The sequence below is a fragment of the Mobula birostris genome, chromosome 3 (genome assembly GCF_030028105.1).
Source record: "Mobula birostris isolate sMobBir1 chromosome 3, sMobBir1.hap1, whole genome shotgun sequence".
In the NCBI taxonomy this organism is placed as follows: Eukaryota; Metazoa; Chordata; class Chondrichthyes; order Myliobatiformes; family Myliobatidae; genus Mobula; species Mobula birostris.
The window spans coordinates 178022942-178045414 of record NC_092372.1 but is presented as its reverse complement, the minus strand read 5'-3'; the positions used below and the strand labels follow the sequence as shown (position 1 = coordinate 178045414).

At 38.0% G+C, this 22473-nt stretch overlaps 1 protein-coding gene across 3 annotated transcripts in view; it reads right to left on the bottom strand.

The window, feature by feature from the left end:
* Positions 1 to 6667: 6667 nt before the first annotated feature.
* nmt2 (N-myristoyltransferase 2) overlaps positions 6668 to 22473 on the bottom strand; it is a 77369-nt gene continuing 61563 nt past the window's right edge. For all 3 annotated transcript variants that reach the window (XM_072253742.1, XM_072253741.1, XM_072253743.1), the window contains 6 exons: positions 19021 to 19191; positions 16671 to 16779; positions 16034 to 16204; positions 14387 to 14554; positions 11418 to 11555; positions 6668 to 8167 (listed from right to left, as the gene is read on the bottom strand). In XM_072253742.1, the coding sequence (XP_072109843.1) occupies positions 8147 to 8167; positions 11418 to 11555; positions 14387 to 14554; positions 16034 to 16204; positions 16671 to 16779; positions 19021 to 19191 (778 nt within the window). In that variant the 3' untranslated portion in view covers positions 6668 to 8146. The remainder of the gene's footprint in view (positions 8168 to 11417; positions 11556 to 14386; positions 14555 to 16033; positions 16205 to 16670; positions 16780 to 19020; positions 19192 to 22473) is intronic.

Below are 22473 nucleotides of genomic sequence, written 5' to 3'. Positions count from 1 at the left end.
GGCAGACTGGCTTGTCAGTTTTACTGATGAGTACACATTTCCGCCAGCGAGGTCATTACCGAGTAAGACCTCCATGTCTTCCATCGGTAGTTCGGGCCTCACCCCAATCGTGACCGGTCCAGAGACCAAGTTGCTTTTTAAGTGTATCTGGTGCAAAGGTACTGCTTCAGTCCTTTTCCCAATGCCTTTTATCACACTGACCTCCCCAGTCTCGGTCTCTGAACTAAGGTCTAAAACACTCCTTAAGATCAGTGACTGACAAGCTCCAGTGTCTCTCCAGATCCGTACTGGAACCGGGTTTAACCCCCTCCTTCACCGACACCAATCCGGCCGAGATAAACTTCTTGCGCCCTTCCTGAACTTTATCAGACCTCTTCTCCCCTAGCGGTTTGTTTGCGAGCTCAATACAGCCAGTTGAAACTGTCGGTTTTCCTTTTCCTGTCTCCTTCTTTGGGGCAAAGCACCTGGACGCAAAGTGACCGGCTTTCCCACAATTATAGCATACGACCCCAGGAGACTTCCTACCAAAATTGCTCCCGGTCTTCCTTATCCTTCTCACTAGTCCCCGGCTTACTCTCTGACTTTTCTGGCGGACTCTCTCTGCCCTCTTGACTACCCTTCTGGTAGCTTTTACTCGGGGCAATCTTTGCTTTGTGCGTTAATGCGTATTCATCCGCTAACTTAGCAGTTGCGGCTAAGGTTTCTGCCTCTTTCTCATATAGATAGGGCCTCATACCTTCAGGGACACAACCTTTAAACTGCTCAATCAGTATTAGCTGTAGCAGTCTGTCATAATCCCCATTGACCCCTCTCGAGGCGCACCAACGCTCATAATACATCTGCATCTCACGGGCAAGCTCTAAATACGTGCAGCCCCACTGCTTCCTCACATTCCGGAACCTCTGTCGGTATGCCTCCGGGACCAACTCATAAATCCTGAGTATAGCCTCTTTCACCACATCATACCTCTGGGCATCTGCTGCGGACAATGCCGAGTAAGCTTGCTGGGCTTTTCCTTTTAGTATGCTCTGAAGCAAAACAGCCCACTTATTCCTCGGCCAGTCCTGACGCAGCGACTTTTTCAAAATGTAGTAAGTACTGATCAACATGGCCTCCTCAAATGGGGGGATGAGCCTAACCTCCTGGGTCACCCTGAACCCTCCACCTTGGTTCGGCATGGGCCCCTGTGCTAACGTCATCCTTAATTTCTCCAGCTCAAATTCCCTTTCCCTCTGTTTCTCTCTCTCTTGTCATTCTAACTGCTTCTCTTCTTGTTCTAGCTGTTTTATTCTCTCTTCTCGTTCTAACTGCCTGTCCCTCTCTTCTCGTTCCAGCTGTTTTACCCGGAACTCGTGCTCAAGTCTCAATTTTTCCATCTGCAGCTGTACTGCTTCTCCACTAGGTTTGCCCATAGATACCACCTCCAGCTCCCCTTGGGGAAACACACCTTTAGATACATAATGCTCTGTGATAGCTCTGTGCATCTCTGCTCTCCTCATGGTCGACTTCCCCTTAAAAAGATTCAACCGTTTGGCAACAGTTGCCAATTCTGATTTCCTGGCATCCTCTAATGCCTCCAAGGTTGGCGCCTTTAGAAATTCCTCAATCTCCATTTCTGCTGTTTGCCCTTTCTTTCTTTCGGGAATTTTAACCCAATCAATTTACCCAGTCCCAAATTTGGCGTTCAAAATCGCGGACGAGATCCCCACTTATGTTACGTACCCCGTAACTGGGTTGCTAAACCAGCAGAAATGGACCACGTGTTGGAGTCTGGTTTAACACAAACTAATAAAGTTTTACTAAAGAAATAAGTAACACAGTACTCTAATCGTAAGGATATAAATGCAACAGGTTAGCAATGATAAAACACATGTACACAGAACTAGGGTAATAGGAATCAACCAAGCTCAATTGCAGTCTAGGGGTAAAATGATCAGTCTCAAGTGACGCAGAGTTCAGTTCAGCTTAGTACAGTTCGCAGTAATCGCTGTTGTGCCGTTGGAGAGAGAGAGAGTATTCAAATTTTGATTCAAACAGACCTTTGATGTTCTTCGCAGTTAGCTTTCGGGCGAACTCTTTTATGTCTAATGTGGTCACTGACTGTGACCCCTCCATTCCAGATACGACCATTCTTCCGCGGTGTACCCAGCACCCAGGCAAGGGCGGACACACACACCAGGTTCCCGCCGATCGTCCCTTTTCACCCTGTCAGTCTATGGTCAGTTCCCTTGAACCAGACCTCCAACTTCCACCAACTTGTGGGGTCTCGTTATCTCATGGTGTGTGTCGTGCCTTAGCGAACCTGTTCTTTTTATCCTCCTGCTGGGGTATCGCCAGTCCATCAAACTTCAAACAGTTCAGGTTCAAAGCAACCGGTCTGTCAATATTCTGAAATGTGTTTCTTTCTCGTTGATCTCTCTCTTCTCTCTTATTAGCATTTTGAATGTTTCTCCATTGTCTCACTTATCTCTGTCATTAGTATCAATCTTCTGATAACTTGGTTTTTCGTCACAGTACTCAAAACTATTATTGGCCTCTCCCACTATAATCTCTCTCATTGACATAATTTGAAGGTCAGTATCAAGTTTGGTGTCTGCCGAATACAGCCAGCTCATTTTTTTTGATTCCACAATCAATGTGTATCAAATATCAGATTCAGAACTACTTGGTATTCGTTGGGCTGAGCTTGGGGAAAGACCAAAACCAATGCCCTGCACTAAAATTTAGCTCAGCTTCAATGAAGTTGAGCATGTAAGTGGAAAATCTTAATTGAAAATTGACTTCTAAATGACATAAACTCACCACCACCAATCTCATCTATTTTCTCTCGAATATTATTGGACAAGTTACCCTGTGATCCTGTAGTGGTTTTGCTCAGCTCCAGATTTTGTTTTCCCCACAAGAGTTTAAGGTGGATATGCTCAAGAAATCGGGCAGCTTCAGCAGAGAAACAGGCATTGATATCTGACATGTAACATTTGGCCAGAACTAAGGAAAGTTAGAAATGAAGAGTTTTAAATTGCAGAGAAAAGTGAGAGGTGGAAGGAACAAAAGGCAATTCTATGGTGATAAGAGTTGCAGAAATTTTAGCTACTTATGTTGAAACTGTCTAGGTTCTGCACTCAGTTCTGGTTTTGATCAAACTTCTACCCACCTCCTAAATTACTACATAGTAGAATTTATGCTCACTTGTGTACTTTGTTCTAATACATTTGCAGCTCCAATTTACACTCTAGAATCTTTTTACCAACGCACCCCTAAGATGACTTGCCACTTAAAATAATCCCCAATATTTTGTCCATTGTATTGATTCCAAAACTTTGTTTTTATTTTAAACCCACCTCTTATGGTGTTAAATATTTTTGTATTTTCCATTGTTTTACTTAATTCATTTTATCCTACTTTAATCTTTCAACAATTTATTTTGTACAGCTTAACAACAGCCCGAAGCCAATTTTAACATTTTACAGAGACGTAAGCAGGAGCATCAAGGGTTTAAATCTGATGTAATTTAGTCTTATAACTTTCCAGTGAAATAAGGTTAAGAGCTTACATGCACAATTTAGTCTATAAAGCTCAGTTAAAATATCCGTTAAGCAAATCCACTGATAGAAAGGTTGTGAGTGGTGGTAAAAATCTTCGGAGGTGTATATATTTCAATGCTAGGAGTATTGCGGGGAAGGCGGATGAGTTGAGGGCGTGGATTGACACGTGGAATTATGATGTTGTAGCAATTAGTGAAACTTGGCTACAGGAGGGGCAGGACTGGCAGCTTAATATTCCAGGCTTCCGATGTTTCAGATGTGATCGAGGCAGAGGAATGAAAGGTGGGGGAGTAGCATTGCTTGTTAGGGAAAATATTACAGCAGTGCTCAGGCAGGACAGATTAGAGGGCTTGTCTACTGAGTCAACGGGACTTGGAAGAGCAAATCTGCAGAGAGATAGCAGGCAACTGCAGGAAACAAAGTTTTGGTGGTAGGGGATTTTAATTTTCCATACATTGATTGGGACTCCCATACTGTTAGGGGTCTAGATGGTTTAGAGTTTGTAAAATGTGTTCAGGAAAGTTTTCTAAATCAGTATATAGAAGGACCAACTAGAGGGGATGCAATATTGGATCTCCCGTTAGGAAACGAATTAGGGCAAGTGACAGAAGTCTGTGTAGGGGAGCACTTTGGTTCCAGTGATCATAACACCATTAGTTTCAATTTGATCATGGACAAGGATAGATCTGGTCCTAGGGTTGAGGTTCTGAACTGGAAGAAGGCCAAATTTGAAGAAATGAGAAAGGATCTAAAAAGAGTGGATTGGGACAGGTTGTTCTCTGGCAAAGATGTGATTGGTAGGTGGGAAGCTTTCAAAGGGGAAATTTGGAGAGTGCAGAGTTTGTATGTTCCTGTCAGAATTAAAGGCAAATTGAATAGGAATAAGGAACCTTGGTTCTCAAGGGATATTGCAACTCTGATAAAGAAGAGGGAGTTGTATGAAATGTATAGGAAACGGGGTAAATCAGGTGCTTGAGGAGTATAAGAAGTGCAAGAAAATACTTAAGAAAGAAATCAGGAGGGCTAAAAGACATGAGGTTGCCTTGGCAGTCAAAGTGAAGGATAATCCAAAGAGCTTTTACAAGTATATTAAGAGCAAAAGGATTGTAAGGGATAAAATTGGTCCTCTTGAAGATCAGAGTGGTCGGCTATGTGCAGAACCAAAGGAAATGGGGGAGATCTTAAATAGGTTTTTGCATCTGTGTTTACTAAGGAAACTGGCATGAAGTCTATGGAATTAAGGGAAACAAGTAGTGAGATCATGGAAACTGTACAGATCGAAAAGGAGGAGGTCCTTGCTGTCTTGAGGAAAATTAAAGTGGATAAATCCCTGGGACCTGACAGGGTGTTCCCTCGGACCCTGAAGGAGACTAGTGTTGAAATTGCAGGGGCCCTGGCTGAAATATTTAAAATGTCGCTGTCGGTGAGGTGCCGGAGGATTGGAGAGTGGCTCATGTTGTTCCGTTGTTTAAAAAAGGATCGAAAAGTAATCCGGGAAATTATAGGCTGGTGAGTTCAACGTCAGTAGTAGGTAAGTTATTGGAGGGAGTACTAAGAGACAGAATCTACAAGCATTTGGATAGACAGGGGCTTATTAGGGAGAGTCAACATGGCTTTGTGCGTGGTAGGTCATGTTTGACCAATCTGTTGGAGTTTTTCGAGGAGGTTACCAGGAAAGTGGATGAAGGGAAGGCAGTGGATATTGTCTACATGGACTTCGGTGAGGCCTTTGACAAGGTCCCGCATGGGAGGTTGGTTAGGAAAATTCAGTCGTTAGGTGTACATGGAGAGGTGGTAAATTGGATTAGACATTGGCTCGATGGAAGAAGCCAGACAGTGGTGGTACAGAATTGCTTCTCTGAGTGGAGGCCTGTGACTAGTGGTGTGCCACAGGGATCAGTGCTGGGTCCATTGTTATTTGTCATCTATATCAATGATCTGGATGATAATGTGGTAAATTGGATCAGCAAGTTTGCTGATGATACAAAGATTGGAGGTGTAGTAGACAGTGAGGAAGGTTTTCAGAGCCTGCAGAGGGACTTGGACCAGCTGGAAAAATGGGCTGAAAAATGGCAGATGGAGTTTAATACTGACAAGTGTGAGGTATTGCACGTTGGAAGGACAAACCAACGTAGAACATACAGGGTTAATGGTAAGGCACTGAGGAGTGCAGTGGAACAGAGGGATCTGGGAATACAGATATAAAATTCCCTAAAAGTGTCGTCACAGGTAGATAGGGTCGTAAAGAGAGCTTTTGGTACATTGGCCTTTATTAATCAAAGTATTGAGTATAAGAGCTGGAATGTTATGATGAGGTTGTATAAGGCATTGATGAGGCCGAATCTGGAGTATTGTGTTCAGTTTTGGTCACCAAATTACAGGAAGGATATAAATAAGGTTGAAAGAGTGCAGAGAAGGTTTACAAGGATGTTGCCGGGACTTGAGAAACTCAGTTACAGAGAAAGGTTGAATAGGTTAAGACTTTATTCCCTGGAGCGTAGAAGAATGAGGGGAGATTTGATAGAGGTATATAAAATTATGATGGGTATAGATAGAGTGAATGCAAGCAGGCTTTTTCCACTGAGGCAAGGGGAGAAAAAAACCAGAGGACATGGGTTAAGGGTGAGGGGGGAAAAGTTTAAAGGGAACATTAGGGGGGGCTTCTTCACACAGAGAGTGATGGGAGTATGGAATGAGCTGCCAGATGAGGTGGTAAATGTGGGTTCTTTTTTAACATTTAAGAATAAATTGGACAGATACATGGATGGGAGGTGTATGGAGGGATATGGTCCGAGTGCAGGTCAGTGGGACTAGGCAGAAAATGGTTCGGCACAGCCAAGAAGGTCCAAAAGGCCTGTTTCTGTGCTGTAGTTTCTATGGTTCTATGGTTTTCTATCTGGGGCAATTAAACTGGTTCTCGTATAGACAAATGAAAATAAAGTGCTCTGCAAAACTGTCTGAAAAGTTTAGACGGTGAGAGAAAGTAACTCATTCAAATGGAAGTAATTTATTGGAACTGTCTGAAGTTCTGTTTACTGGCATCTGAATTAATTGAAAGAAACAAAGCATCCACAGGTTGTAACAAAGTTGAAATGTTTTTTTATTAATTGAGACATCAAATAGTCATGCTGTTGAACTGAAAACATTACGGAAACCAAAAAGTACATTCTTTGTCTGGCAACATAGAAACCATGAATGTCTTCCACTGAGAACTGATTGGATAATCTCTTGCACACATTTTCTAGTGTGGGGCCTTTTGAATGAAGCATGCATAACAATAAAAGGAAACTATATGCAACCTGTCATTTCACTAGGCAAAGTTTAAAGCTGCTGAACAGCTAAACATGCTCAGCCAAGGCCCAAACTCTTCCTGTTGATGTAATTCATGAAAAAAAACAACATACAACAAAACTTTCAAATCTTTAAAAAAGTATTCCCTTTGATTTAGCCTGTCACTCTCTCACAGGAGCAGTTTTTTAAAAAAAAAACACACACCTGACTTAATATCCAGGTATTTGGGGAGAAAACACCCAACTTTTCATTTATAATGAAAGAACAATGGTTTGGTAGGAAAAAGCAATGAATCCATCATGATTTATTTTGATTTTAAATTCTCTATGAGCAGTTTTCTTCAGGTGCTGTTTTATCAGCTATTAATGTGTTGGCTTGCCAAGGACTTAAAAATTAGTTACAGCCCAGGCTTATAGCTGAAACATCAAAATTCCCAGACTTCAGTCTCTGCCCTCTGAAATTGTACAACAAGCATTTTTACCACTGCTATTGTGCCACACCAGGTGGCATCTTAAAAAGCTTAAAAACTAAGTGACAAAATTTTGTTCAGCTGTACAACAAGAAAAAAAAATGTAGGAAATGGAGCCTCTTTCACACGTAAGCCTGATTGAACACTATGAGCAGCCAAATTGCACTGTCAACATTGAGGCGCAAACAGAATGACATGGAACTCTGATTTATCTGCTTTGCTGGAAATTCTGAAATTTGTATTATCGTAAAACAAAGTAAAAATTAGTTAAGTCATATTATGGGTCCTTCAGTGTTCCAGTGTGTGTAAATTAAAATAAAACACTGGTCAATGAATACAGATGTCTGGCAGTACAAGAACACCTGCTAGGTATAATATTAACAGTCTTCTTCACAAAATTTACTTTTGCGCACTTCATTTTTGTACAAAATACTTAAATGCCATTCTGCAAAAGAAGGCTCCTGTTCCTCCCTATCTAAAGCAGCAGCAACACATTTATCGTGAAAATCTAGTTGCAGATCTGCCTCTGGAATTCAGTAAAACAAAGTGCATACAAAATCCTCAGTTATTTATGAGAATTGACATTCGGTTTGCAAGTAGTTATCAAATTAACTTCTCAAACTTCCAACAAAACACCATGGAATTATCAACACCAATGCACAGTAAAATGAAGTCCCAAAAAAATAATCAATAGTCTCCATTCTGTTGAAAGCAAACATGGTTGAAACTACTAACTGCTTTAATTAAATTGTGTTGAGCTTGTACTTTTGTCACTGATCAAAGGCATGGTATTGGACCCTGGGATTCTATGAAGAGGCTACCACAGAGATAGTAGAATGTTCTACTGAAGCACTAGACCAACCTGCAGAAAAGAAAATCAAAACTTTATGTCAAGATATAAATAACAAAGACAAGTTTAATCAGTGAAACCTGAATAAAGAAATTCTTGCTCATCAGTTACACAATGCTGTGAAATCCAACCATCCAGCAATATTAAGTTTGATTTCAACAGGTCACACAGCAATTATTCAAGAAATGGCATTTATAAAATGATGTGCAAATCTTAATCTCATTCTAAGCTCATTCTAAAATACATCAGCGCTCTAATACAATTAATTGTTAAATCATAACATTACATCTATTGGCTCAAGCTGTGATGATTTTAGAATGAGAGAACTTCTCATTGTTAAGTAATGGGGATAAAAAGCACATTATGAATGCTAGAAAAGAGATTTAAGATTTCTATTGCCAATTATCTAAAACCCCCACTATTCAGATGAAGCTGCAAATTACCTGTACTTCCAATTTAGCCTACTATTCAAGATGTAGTCTCTCTAGCGGGAAACCAAATGTAGATAGAGTGAGCACTTTGCACAATATCACTGTTCTATCCATAATTGTAACCCCAAAGTTCCAGCACATTCCCACCTAGATTCCTCTATCATCAGTCTCCGACAATATTCAAGCCCAATGGCAAGCTTGAGAAAAACATCTCATCTAACGATTACAAGTTCAATAATTTAAAATAATTAGCAATTCTATTCTTTATATCTCATTTAGAACATTTTTATGTTCCTCTTTTCTACTCGTAATTTTACATGTACAGTGGATTCCAATTAACTGAGCCATCAGTTAATTGGACAGCTGCTTACTTCATACAACTCAAAGAACAAAAACTAATCAAGAAAATAGATGGATTTCCTTTGTTTATTTGAGACACTATGCTACGTAATTGGGGCAGGAGAATGTTGCCGAACAGTTTCCAACTAGCGTCAGTCGCATGCGCTTGTGTGCCATTAAAGCACAGCACTGTGCTTCGAGCAAACAGTTTTTAAATAGCGTCAGTTGCGTGTAGCAGTGATCTTTGTCACTGACAGTTAGCAAGAAATAAGCATCAAGACAGTTCAGACCCGTTTTGCTCCCTGTGGTTTCAAACATTCAGGCTGTGAGTAAAAGTGAAATGATTTCACGACTTCAACAAGTTGGAAACTATGAAGAATTGGAAGGTCTTGACAATCACCTTGAATTTTTCAATGAACATGAAGATTTGGAGGATGCAATCATCGACAGCATTGTATGAAGACAGTCCATTATCTGCACTAGATGTTTATGCTGATTTTGCTCATTTACAGGCAAAAGAACGTGACGGATGAATTCATCCATCAATAAATATTAGAAATTAAAACAGTTTTATAGTACTGTGGTAGTATTGGTAGTGCTTTGATTTGTTCTGTGTTAATTTAAATACATAATTCGTTACTCAATTTGTCTGTCTTAAACCTTTTTAAACTTCCCATGACGCTTCAGCTAATTGGGGCAGTAACTTAATTGGGCCAAATAGTACTGTTCCCAATATATATTTCATTTCTATTTGCTACTTTATTACAAGTACAAACAAGTGCAGATTTTGGTCTAACCATCAACTGTAAAAAACCGAAATGTATGGTAATATCAAAACTGCAGGATACTCCCAACTGCCAATTGTACATCGTTAACCAAGAGATTGAACAAAAGACCAGCTTTAGTTACCTTGGTAACTTTATATCACAAGATGCCAGAAGTAGAAATAAAAAGAAGAATTGCCATTGCCAAAACCAACTTCCAAAAAATGAAACACATTTTTACCAACAGACACGTTTCTATGACAACAAGGCTTAGGCTACTAAAATGTTACATCTGGTCAATCTTGCTGCATGCTTCCAAAACATGGACTATAACACCAGAACACCAAAGAAACTCAGAAGTAACAGAATTGTGGTTTCTTAGAAGAATGCTGAAAATATCATATAGAGATAGGGTAACTAATGAGACAGTACTCCAACATGCCCATACAAAAAAATCTTTAATGAGAACATTAAATGAGAGGAAACTTAAAATTCCTGTGCCATGTCATCAGAAAGGGAGAAATAGAATGCCTTACATTACAAGGCCGTATGCCTGGGAAACACAGAAGGAAAAGATGAAAATATATGGACACTGTGAAAGAACTAACAGATCTAAGTGTGCGAGATATTGTTGATGCTGCGAGGGATCGTTCGGTGGATAGCCATGATCGCCCAACCATGTAACGGGCAAGGCACATGAAGAAGAAGAAGACTTTATTACAGATCTTCTATTTTTTTTCCTCTCTGTCTCCGTATCTGTTATTGGTCTATTCAGTACTCAACACTATCGAGGTAACTGTGCATTTTTACACGAAGTATAAAAATTCCTTCCCTTTATATGGTTTCCTTAAAAACAATAAGTGATTTCATGATTTACATTGTGCAATCAGATAAGTTGGCACTCAGAAAAGATGTTAAACTTGATCACAGAGTTGGGTTTTAAAAATGGCCCTGATTAAGAAATGAAGCAATGGAGAAGGACATTTCAGACTACATAACTCAGTGCCTCAAGGCATGGCTGACAATTGTGCTGAAATGGAAATGAATTCAGTTAATATTGTGGGATGGTGAGATCATGGAGGAATTTACATATTAAAAATTTTATATCCGAGGTATTGCAAATGATGGATAATTAAACTGAAATATTAAATAGATATTGTGGGCATTACTCCCCTAGAGATCTAGGGCACAACTGCTGCAAAGCAGATATGCAAGTACAGAAAGGGAGATAAATTCTGACATGCAATTCCTGGAAGAGTGCATTGAGAGGTATGGTTCTGGCTAAATTCAGTCCTGGATATGTCAGAATGAGGGAAAACATGATCAGAGAAATAATATTAAAAAAAAGAGTAATTGCTAAGAATCTGATTAAACTTACACCAGTTCCATGTGAAAATCAGAAAAAAAAATGCAGACGCTGGAAATACGTTAGGTTGCAGCTGTGGGAAGAGAAAGAACTAATGTTACAAAACAAAGGGTCTCCAATCTGAAATATTTACAGTTTCTCTTCCCATAGATGCAGCCTGATCTGCTGAGTGTTTACAGCATTTTCTGACTTGTGCCTTATCTACCAGCTGAACCATACCTACCCTGTGCACGCTGTCACTCCAACACGTTCCTTTCCTGACTAGGTTGCAACCTTAGCATTACAACCAGATTTCTCTACGTTCTCTAAAAGCATTTAAGTAGGATCAGTTATAATTTAACCCCAGCATTTAAGTTTCTCACCTTTTCAGGCTCCATATCTGGGCATCGCCAGTTGTACAAATAGTACTGTAAATTTCCATCACCAATGCCAAATTTTAGTTTTTCTAAGAATGTTTTGTTTTCCATTAAATCAAGTGCATTCAAAACATCAAATCCTTTCTGTAGAAAAAAACAAGATATTTGAATGAACTCACAGAATGATAGTAAATCTATTAAAAATAATTCAGCAGTCTCAGCTCACATGAAATGCTATATGTTGTCAACATTTATTTTCAAATTTCCCCTTAATTATTTTATAGACATTAACATGAGCAACAAGATTTTTATTTGGGAGGGAATATATAGACTGCAGCAGGTGTATTTTCATTGTCTCACATGGGAACCATAGATGAATAAGCCTAACATTTGTCTCCAGATACTGGAGGGGATTTTGAGGGATAAGATACACATGCATTTAGAAAGACAGGGATTGATTAGGGAAAATCAGCAAGGCTTTGTATATGGGAGCTTGTCTTAAAAATGTGAGTGAATTATTTGAAGAAATAATTAAGAAAATTGATGAGGGTAGGCTATATGGACTTAAGTAAGGTCTTCGATAAAGTTCTGCAAGGTAGGCTGCTATTAAAAGTTCACACAGGATCTAGGCAAATCTAGCTAATTGAATACATATTTATAACATAGAACATAGAATAGTACAGCACAGTACAGGCCCTTCGGCCCACAAGGTTGTGCCAACCCTCAAACCCTGCCTCCCATATAAGCCCCCACCTTAGATTCCTCTATATACCTGCCTAGCAGTCTCTTAAACTTCACTAGTGTATCTGCCTCCACCGCTGACTCAGGCAGTGCATTCCACGCACCAACCACTCTGAGTAAAAAACCTTCCTCTAATATCCCCCTTGAACTTCCCACCCCTTTCCTTAAAGCCATGTCCTCTTGTATTGTGCCCTGGGGAAGAGGCGCTGGCTATCCACTCTATCTATTCCTCTTATTATCTTGTACACCTCTATCATGTCTCCTCTCATCCTCCTTCTCTCCAAAGAGTAAAGCCCTAGCTCCCTTAATCTCTGATCATAATGCATACTTTCTAAACCAGGCAGCATCCTGGTAAATCTCCTCTGTACCCTTTCCAATGCTTCCACATCCTTCCTATAGTGAGGTGACCAGAACTGGACACAATACTCCAAGTGTGGCTTAACCAGAGTTTTATAGAGCTGCATCATTACATCGCGACTCTTAAACTCTATCCCTCGACTTATGAAAGCTAACACCCCCATAAGCTTTCTTAACTACCCTATCCACCTGTGAGGTAACTTTCAGGGCTCTGTGGACATGTACCCCGAGATCCCTTTGCTCCTCCACACTACCAAGTATCCTGCCATTTACATTGTACTCTGCCTTGGAGTTTTTCCTTCCAAAGTGTACCACCTCACACTTCTCCGGGTTGAACTCCATCTGCCACTTCTCAGCCCAATTCTGCATCCTATCAATGTCTCTCTGCAATCTTTGACAATCCTCTACACTATCTACAACACCACCAACCTTTGTGTCGTCTGCAAGCTTGCCAACCCGCCCTTCTACCCCCACATCCAGGTCGTTAATAAAAACCAAGAAAAGTAGAGGTCCCAGAACAGATCCTTGTGGGGCACCACTAGTCACAATCCTCCAATCTGAACGTACTCCCTCCACCACCACCCTCTGCCTTCTGCAGGCAAGCCAATTCTGAATCCACCCGGCCAAACTTCCCTGGATCCCATGCCTTCTAACTTTCTGAATAAGCCTACCGTGTGGAACTTTGTCAAATGCCTTACTAAAATCCATATAGATCACATTCACTACACTACCCTCATCCATATGCCTGGTCACCTCCTCAAAGAGCTCTATCAGGCTTGATTTGTTGACAGGAAGCAGAGGATGATGGTAGAAGCCTGTGAGTAGTGGTGGGCCCCAGGGGTCAGTGCTCCATAGCTATCTGTCACCTACATCAATATGTTAGAATAAGAACAGTTAATCTGATTACAGGTGACTTTAAAAATAAGTAAACAGTGAAGGTGATTCATAAGTCTTGAGGAATACACAGTGATCTTGCTAAGATGGGGAAGTTAGGCAGAGGATTGGCAAACTGAGTTCGATGTGTATAAGTGAGGTGTTGCATTTTCAGATAGGTCTTTAGTGAACAGGAGGGCCCTGGATAATATTAATTTAAATTTATATAATTTATGTTTGTCATATTTGTAAATTATTATGCTGCTGCTGGAAAACATGCTAATTTTCATGACATTTATACCCTGGGTATGTAGGCTCATGACAATAAACTTGAATTTGGAGCCTAAGTGTTGCTGAACGGCGGGATGTTGTAGTAAATGTACAAGGCTGCTTTTCTAATATTGTGTTTAGTTTTGTTTATCCTGCTGGAGGAAAGATGGCATTAAGCTGGAAAGAGTGCAGAGAAGCTTTACAAGGATGTTGCCAGGATTGAAAGGGTTTGAGCAGGTTGGGACTTTATCCACTAAAGTATAGAAGAACAAGGACTGATCTTGTAGAAGTGTATAAAATCATGAGGGATAAAGACAGAGTGAATAGATACTGTCTTTTTCCCTGCAAAGAAATAGAGAGCAGAGATTTAGGCTGAGAGGTAAGAATTTTAATAGTAACCTGAGGGGCCACAGTTTCACCCAGAGAGTGGTCTGTATATGGAATGAGCAGCCAGAGAAAGTGATTGAGGAAGGTACATTAACAACATTTAAAAGACATTTATTTGTACAAATACATGGATAGGAGAGGTTTAGAGGGACATGGGCTAACTTAGATGGACGTATGGTCAGCATGGGCCAGTTAAGTCAAAGGGCCTGTTTTCATGCTTTATGGCTCTATGAATTACTGTACTATCCTCAAAGCATCATTGCAACAGAGTTGTACATGACTGATTTGATCATACTTTGACTGCTTCTATGTTATTATATCAAGAAAAGATATGATGAAAAGATTACCGATTTTGCAATTATTAGTGCATCATTCATAAGATCACTGAGAGGGGTCTCAGTGTGAACGTTATAAAAAGAATAGGCAGCCTTAAGATTCTTATGAACAGGATGATGCATAACTGTGGAAGGTAATGTGTAGAAGCTTACAAAGTCTGTCAGAATGCCATCAGAACCCTGAAAGAAAATAAGTAATTGTTTAAAAGAAGCAAACCTGAGGTTAAGTTAAAAATACACTGAAAATTAGTATGCCATCTTTAACTTTCAAATCTCAAGGCAAAACTTATTCATAAAGACAAGGAGAAATCAATATTTTGTAACATATATGCACGTATTAGTGCTAATTGATTCCAAGCTAACTAAAATCAATGGATGGGGTCAGAGATACTATGAAGTTACAGTGTCTGCTGCTTTGGACCTGAATTTACACAAATATATTATTCCTGTCTATCAATTTATTAAATTACTTATAGAGGAAAATTTGAATGCTAACTAATCTGTAAATAAAAAGGCACCTTGATAGTGAATTTGCATAAATATCAAATTTGCATCAGATTGCATGTTTACTATATTCTAAAACTTAAAGCAATTTACAAAATTAGATTCCAATCCTTTACTGTTGATCTGCTGAATTTAGTATTATCTATGACTTAAATATTACTTATTATTACATTTACATTATTATACATATTACATTTTTAAGTATGTTTTTCTACAACCCCAAAACTGTACATGAAATGTTTTATTAAGTGGAAACCATAAAGCTATTTAAGAATAGTTCATATTTTGTCATATTTAATTGATATTTATAATTCATTTAATAACACAGAATATAATCAATGGATATATTTTGTAGTACTTAAAATCAGTTTACATGAAACTAAAATAAAAATATAAATCCAATTTGCAATATTTAAAGGGAGATGAAGCAAAGCAGAACACTTGGATCATAAATAATCTTGCTGGTAATAGTTAAGGATATTTTGAACTTGCATATCAGAACATAATTTCTTTATAAATGTTAATTTCCTGCATCAGAGCTACAAATTCACTATGGCAACCATTTAAAATATCTAAACAAATTCAATAAAAAACACAAAGTTAAGTGTAAGGTATTTAGGTGTGAAATCACAAAGCACCTTTTCTGAATAAAGTAAAAGTCTGGAGTTTTTGACAAGTGAAATTTTCAAAGATGTTAGATAGGGGCCAAACTCAAAGTCACTTACTCTGCAAAGTTAGTACTCAATCCTCTACTCTCAGTATATAATGGTTACTTCATTTAAATATTTCTGTCCTAAATTGGTAAATCCAATATTACGTTTTTGCATATATTTTCAGAATTTAAACTGTGCCTGGATTCTTGAAACAAACTAAGTTCTAAATACTTAACTGATTGTATTCTAAATAGCAAAACATAAGGATGCTTTGCCAACCATTCTTTTCAAAATGATTTGCTTTAATTTCTCTTTTATTAACCCCAAAAAAGAACACAAAGAATGACAGAAAGCTTCACCCAGATGTTTATTTTTCATGTTCAGTCTAGATGAATGTCAAGATATCAAGAAAAGCCCAATACAAGTTTTTTTCCCCCATAATATTGTACCAAAGTAGGCAACACATCAATAAATATAGGGGCACACAACAGCACTGCATTACCTCTACCACGTAAGTGTCAATAATGTTTTCACGTGGCATTAACCAATGGGTCACTTCTTCCTCATTCATCACAGGAGCAAGTTCAAACTGCTTTAGATAATTAAATAGCAGCTCTTGTACTCTTTTTACATCCTTTTCCTCCATTGGCCTTAAACCTGTTGTTTTGGGAGTCTAACAAAAAAGAAATACAGTGGAATTGCTACTGGGATAAACAAATTGGTATTGCAATTTCTAATCAAGATGCTTTAGAATTACTCTGTATAATCAATCTCCAATATTAGCATAACCACCACTGTGAATACATATTTCTTTACGATTATAAAACACTGTTTTCCTCCATAGTAATTGTTTCTAAAAAAAAATTTTTAATGAGAAGAATCAACTGTGTATCACTTCAGGTAGAACTGAATGTGATGCAAAATATCACCACTCCAAAACTTCAATTCTCTCACTGAAACAAATACATTCTTGTGATATCATTCTGGAGGAACGTTGTATCATTTTTTAATGCATGCCTTTCTAAATGACAATAAACAAAAACTAAACATTGTGAAAGTGCTAATAAGGAAACAAATAGAATTGACTTTACTATTTCCATAATGCCTGTTTCAGGATGGAAGCTGTTTGCAATGCTTACATCAGGTAATCTGTAGAGCTTCATGGTTCTCTGTAAAGTCATATTTCTGCTGAGATGAGAGAACTTCACTTCTACCAACTTCCTGGGATTCAGGGATCGATGCCAGTACCTTACAATATATACAATGACCTTAAATCAAGTACACCATTGATTCCTCCAACATCATAAAAAAAACAGTTGAATCAGAAATTTCCAACTGATAACAGCAAACACTTCTCACTAATCCTATTGGCAACCATACTTAGGCACAGAAAACATTTATTGGGATCCTAGCACTTTATCCGAAACCATATGGCTAATCTCACAGCCAAGTGTGTTATAGTAAAGGCATGACTAACTACTTCCTTGTATACCTACAGAAAGGCTTCTAAAATTATGAGGGACATGATTGATGATGTGAGAGGGGAAAATTTTAAAGTGGGTTTGAGGCACATGTTTTTCCACAGAGTGTGGTGGGTACATGGAGCAACCTACCAGTAAATGGGTACAATTATAATATTTTCAGGACATTTGGAGAGGTACCCGGATAAGAAGGGCTGAAAGGGATATGGGACTAACGAAGGCAGGTGAGAATAGTGTAGATAGGCATCTTGGATGGCATAGATGAATTGGGCAGAAAAGCATGAGTCCCAGCTTCAAATTCTATGAAGCAATGTCCATCAATACATATATTTGTCAACCTTTTCTGAATCTACTATCTTAATTTTTCATTCTGAAGTACATTCTTCCCATAAATTAAGCCCGAGATACCATTTGTACAGTTGTGAAACCATCTGAATAACATTGTCTATTTCTCCTTTACTAACCGTGTTTATACCATCACATCCAAAACCAAAACCTACCCCATTCATTCCTTTTCTCCCCCTTGGCTGCTAAAAGATTCTAGCGTCCCAAATTCTGGTATTTTTCTAATATATCTTGTGAGCCAACCTTGAAAACTTAAGTTTATCTTGTTCAAGGCACACATTTTTTGTACTCTTTATTCCATTCCCAAAACATTCAACTGCGCAATGTCCTTCCCTGGTCTCAAAGCTCTGATGTTGTAACTTTCACTCTCCTATGATACTGATTTAGTCCTTTTAAAACCAGCCATCACACTCTTCTGTAAGTCATAACCTCAACACTTATTCCCTTGCAAACCATCTTTCTAACTTACGATAATAAAAAAAAACAGAAAATGCTGGAAATGGAATACCCAGGATCTGAAACATAAACTGTTTTCACTTTCGCGCATGCTGCCCAATCTGCTGAGTGTTTCCAGCACTTATTTTATTTCAAATTTCCAGAATCTGCAGCATTTTGATTTTTGTATAATTTGCAACCTCCTTTTACTCCCCATAATTTCACAATCTACAATATCCTTGATTACACCAACATCCACTGGTCTTGTGCTTAGCAACAATACATTGACTGGATGAAAAACTGGATATATCAAAACTAGAATTCTCATTCATTCATATCCTCATTAGCGCTATTCTTAGCTCCAGCATCCACTGAGAACTTTGTGTCATTAACTTCACCCTCCTGTTCATCTCCTTCTCTCTTTATCCCACCACTTATGGCAATGTCCTCCAAAATCTAGGTCCCAAATTCTTGAATCCTTCCTTAAATATTTGTTACTCACTGTAAAATGAAAGACCTACATATGTTGTAAATCTAAAATGAAAAAAAAAATCTGGATTACACAGTAACATCATCAGTATTTGCAAGGAGAAAAAGTCATTCAAATATAAATTGTATATTGTCAACATTTTCAATAGTTTATTTTAAACCCAGCTGGGTTGATAGTGCTCTAATTTTTATATTAGAAGGTTCAAGGGTCCACTAAATCTAAACTTAACATTCCAGTACAGCACTGAAGGAATGTTTCCAGCTGAAATGTTGACATTAGGTTAGCTCAGAAAAATAGAGGGCTATGGGTAACCCTAGATAATTTCTAAGGTCAGGACATGTTCAGCACAGCTTTGTGGGCCGAAGGGCCTGTATTGTGCTGTAGGTTTTCTATGTTTCTATGTTTTATAGCGGGCAAGAAAACTACAAATGTGTCAAAGAGCGGTGTGGACATTCCTGATTCCAATTACTCTAAGGTACATTGACTGATTATTCTTTTATATTTGAAACACACTGATTTATTCATCTCAACATTGATGCAAAATGGATGATTAATCTGCACTTCATCAGAAAGAAATTCACGTCATGAAGTTACTACTAATTAAATATTGAGAAAAAGTTAATATCCTAAAAATGGCTCAAAAGCATTAGTAATATTAGTTCTGTTTAACAAACATATTTACACAATGACTTAGTTTTCTAACTTTTGAAATAATACTTAGATTATCAAGGATGCTACCTGCATGTAGCTACGGGCTTTGGAAGAACCACTCCTGCTGTGTACACTGCCTGAAAGATCCCTTCCAAATTCACCCTTCGTGTTATTTCACGGATTAAAACCGGTGCGACACGTTTCGACCTCAGCTTCTTGTGTACGCAAAGAAAATTAATCTCTACCATCTTCTTTTCACTAACAGAAACAATTACAAGATAATCAAATTATGTATTTAATGTAAAAGAATAAGAAACTGACTAAAATTCTTAATATCCTTAAACTTAATTCAAATAAAAATCCGAACATATAGACACATGATATTATTTTACATTACATAATGCTAAACTACATGCATTTACAGAACATGCTTTTACAGAAATATTACTTTGGATCTGCATAGCATCATTTGGAATCATTTGAAAATAATGCTTTCTGATGATGAATAAGCAACAAGCATATGATTGCAGGAATTAATGGAATTCATCCATCTTATTTAATATATTCTTTCATTGAAAACTGCAGGATGTATCTCGTGAGTTGCGCTCTGGTGATGAAAACAATTTAATATTGTGAAAGTTAGCATTTCAAACAACAAATCTATCAGTAGAACTTGGGCAACAAAATAACATGACCTAAAATTACTAGTTTAAAATCTAATAAAATTCTGAGTTATTTGGTAATAACATTGTTTATACTAGCAATAATAGTGTTACTGGTGGAATGTCATCCATTCCTCAGATATGGCATAAAGCAACAGGTAATTTTTTGTCATTTAAGTTCTAGCCTTAGGAAGTGCAGTTGGAAGGAAAGGCAAGTTATTTTACAATTGGTCATCATATCTTTTGTAGTCAATATAGGTCAAGAAATATCATGGTAACAGTTGTGTTTTTGGGATTGGAGTCAGAATTGATTTGAAATGTTGCAGTGAGAAACTCCTGTAAATGACTGCAAAATGACGACAGGGCACTAAGGAATGTTGATGAGCAGAAAGAGCTGTGCTCCAAGTCCATAGGTGAACAAGATCATGAAGAAAGCCTTGTTTGCTTGCTTTCATAGGTCAGGCAAGGAATACAAGAACCGGACATCATGTTGTAACTTCACAAAACACATTGGTTGTGATGGACTTGAAGTATTGTGTGCAGCGAGGGAGGCCAAGGGTTGATCTCGTAGATTATATATAAGATTACGAGAGGTATAGATAGACAGTTAAAATCTTTTTCCCATTGTAGGAATATTAAAAACAAGATGGCATAGGCTTAAGATGAGAGGTAGGAATTTTAAAGAGGACCTAAGGGGTAAGTTTTTTTTTGGATACAGAGAGTGGCTGGTAACTAGAATGCACTGCCAGAGATGGTGGAATTAGATATAATCCGTATTTTGAAGAGACATTTATTTAGGTACTTGATGGATATAGACCCAATGCACACAAATGTGATTAATCTAGATAGGCAAATGAACCTGGTTTTCTGCAATACATATGTAACAGCACATATTTCTATCAGGTTCTCTTTTTAGAGGATATGAGTAACTTCCCAGAAACTGCTGTAAATCAGGAATTAAAACGGAGAGACAAACGCTGACAAAAACTGCAAACAAGTGGTACCAAAGAAGTTGAAACCATGGGCTGACAAGTCCATGAGACCCGATGGACTTTATACAAGGGTCTTAAAAACAAAAGTAGCTATGTAACTAGATGATGCAATGATTTTAATTTTTTTTAAAATTCCCTAGTTTGAGCGTAGTTCCATTAGATTATGCAATAGCAATTTTAAATCCAAGGGCTTCGCAGAAAACTACAGATCAGTTTTCTTAATATCTATTAAAGGGAAAATATTGGAAGCTATTATGAATTATACTTCAGGGCGGCAGGCATGGAAAGAAGATTGATTGACTAGCAGGAAGAAGACAGTTGTCATATATGGATCTTTTTTTACTGTTTTGCAGGATGTAACAATAGTATGTTGCAGCCTCAGTTTATTACAGCTTATATGAATGACTTGATAACAACACAAAGACAGGCACAAAAATATGTTGTGGTGAAGAATACAAGAGAAGGCTGGAAAGAGATTAAGTTAATGGGCAGACACTTAGACACGTGGAGTAAAATGTGAGATTGTCCAATTTGGCTTGAAACTTAAAAAGAGCGTATTATTTAAATAGATATTATAGCGCTTTGAGAAACAGTGGTAACTGGGTGAAGAAGTCGATGATTTATAAAAGGCAAAAAAGCAAGTACAGAAAGTAATTAGAAAACTTATCAAAATGCCAACAGTTATTGCCAGTGGAATAGAATACAAAATTAGGCAAGTTATACTTCACTAATACAAAACATCGGGATTATGATATATGAATTAGTCTCCTTAAGGAAGGATGTAGATTTGTTCAGAGAAGCTTTTACTAGATTGATACATGAAACAGGCATGTTGATCTATGAGGACAGGTAGAATGAGCTGGCTTTTATGACTAGAATTTAGAAGAGTGAGCAGCCTGATTGAAATATACAAGATCCTGTTAGAACTTGACAGAGGGGCCAGGGAGAAAATGTGGAAAAACCTTAAACAAGATCACTGTTCAAAATAAAAGATCACTCATTTTATTCTCTCAGAGGGTTGAGTCTTTTGAACACTTCTTCAAAGGAAGGTGGAAGTAAAGTTCTGCATATTTTTAAAATGGAAAGATTCATGATAAGCATGAAAGAAAGGGTTAGGCAGGATACAGAGCTGAGATTATAAAAGCAATGGCTAAGATTGTACTGAATGGCAGGAGCAGATTCAATGGGACTAATCCCGTTATTTGTTCATACATCTGTATATGAATATTGAAACTGGCCAAATTCTGAAATTAAGCCACACATTTTGGCATTTTAGTGAACAGGATCCAAAATTAAATGGGTAATATGAGACAATAGGTAGTTTTCTAACTGAAAATTGTAATAAGGTGTACTGTGGGTGGTCAATCCTTACTTTTTTGTATGAATTACTTGTCTTAGAAGACAGAGATAGTAAAGTTACTCAGATTAGTAAGTTTTACAGATAATAAAAAGTTAGTGGAATTGTAGATAATGAAGAAGGTTGTTTAAAGGTACAAATGGAAAGCTGAGATTAACAGTGGTGGCTGGAACATAGTGTGGACAAGTACGAGGAAATGATTTTTGGAAAGTCAAAATGTGGTAGCCTATATTGAGTAAATGTTAGGGACATTAATTAGGAGTATTATGAGTGTCCATAGTTCTCTGAAAGTGGCAATCTGGTGGATAGGATAGTGAAAAAAAGGCATTTGGTATGCTTGCCCTCATATGTCAAGGCACTGAGTATAAGAATTGAGACATCATATTGCAGTTGTACAAAAATAATTAGGTACCAATTTTAGAGAATTTTTTACAAAATGGATGTAGTAGCAATAGAAATAATGCAAAACAGATTCACCTGGATGTTTCCTGGATAGGAGAGCTATTGTTAAAAGGAGAGATTGAATAGG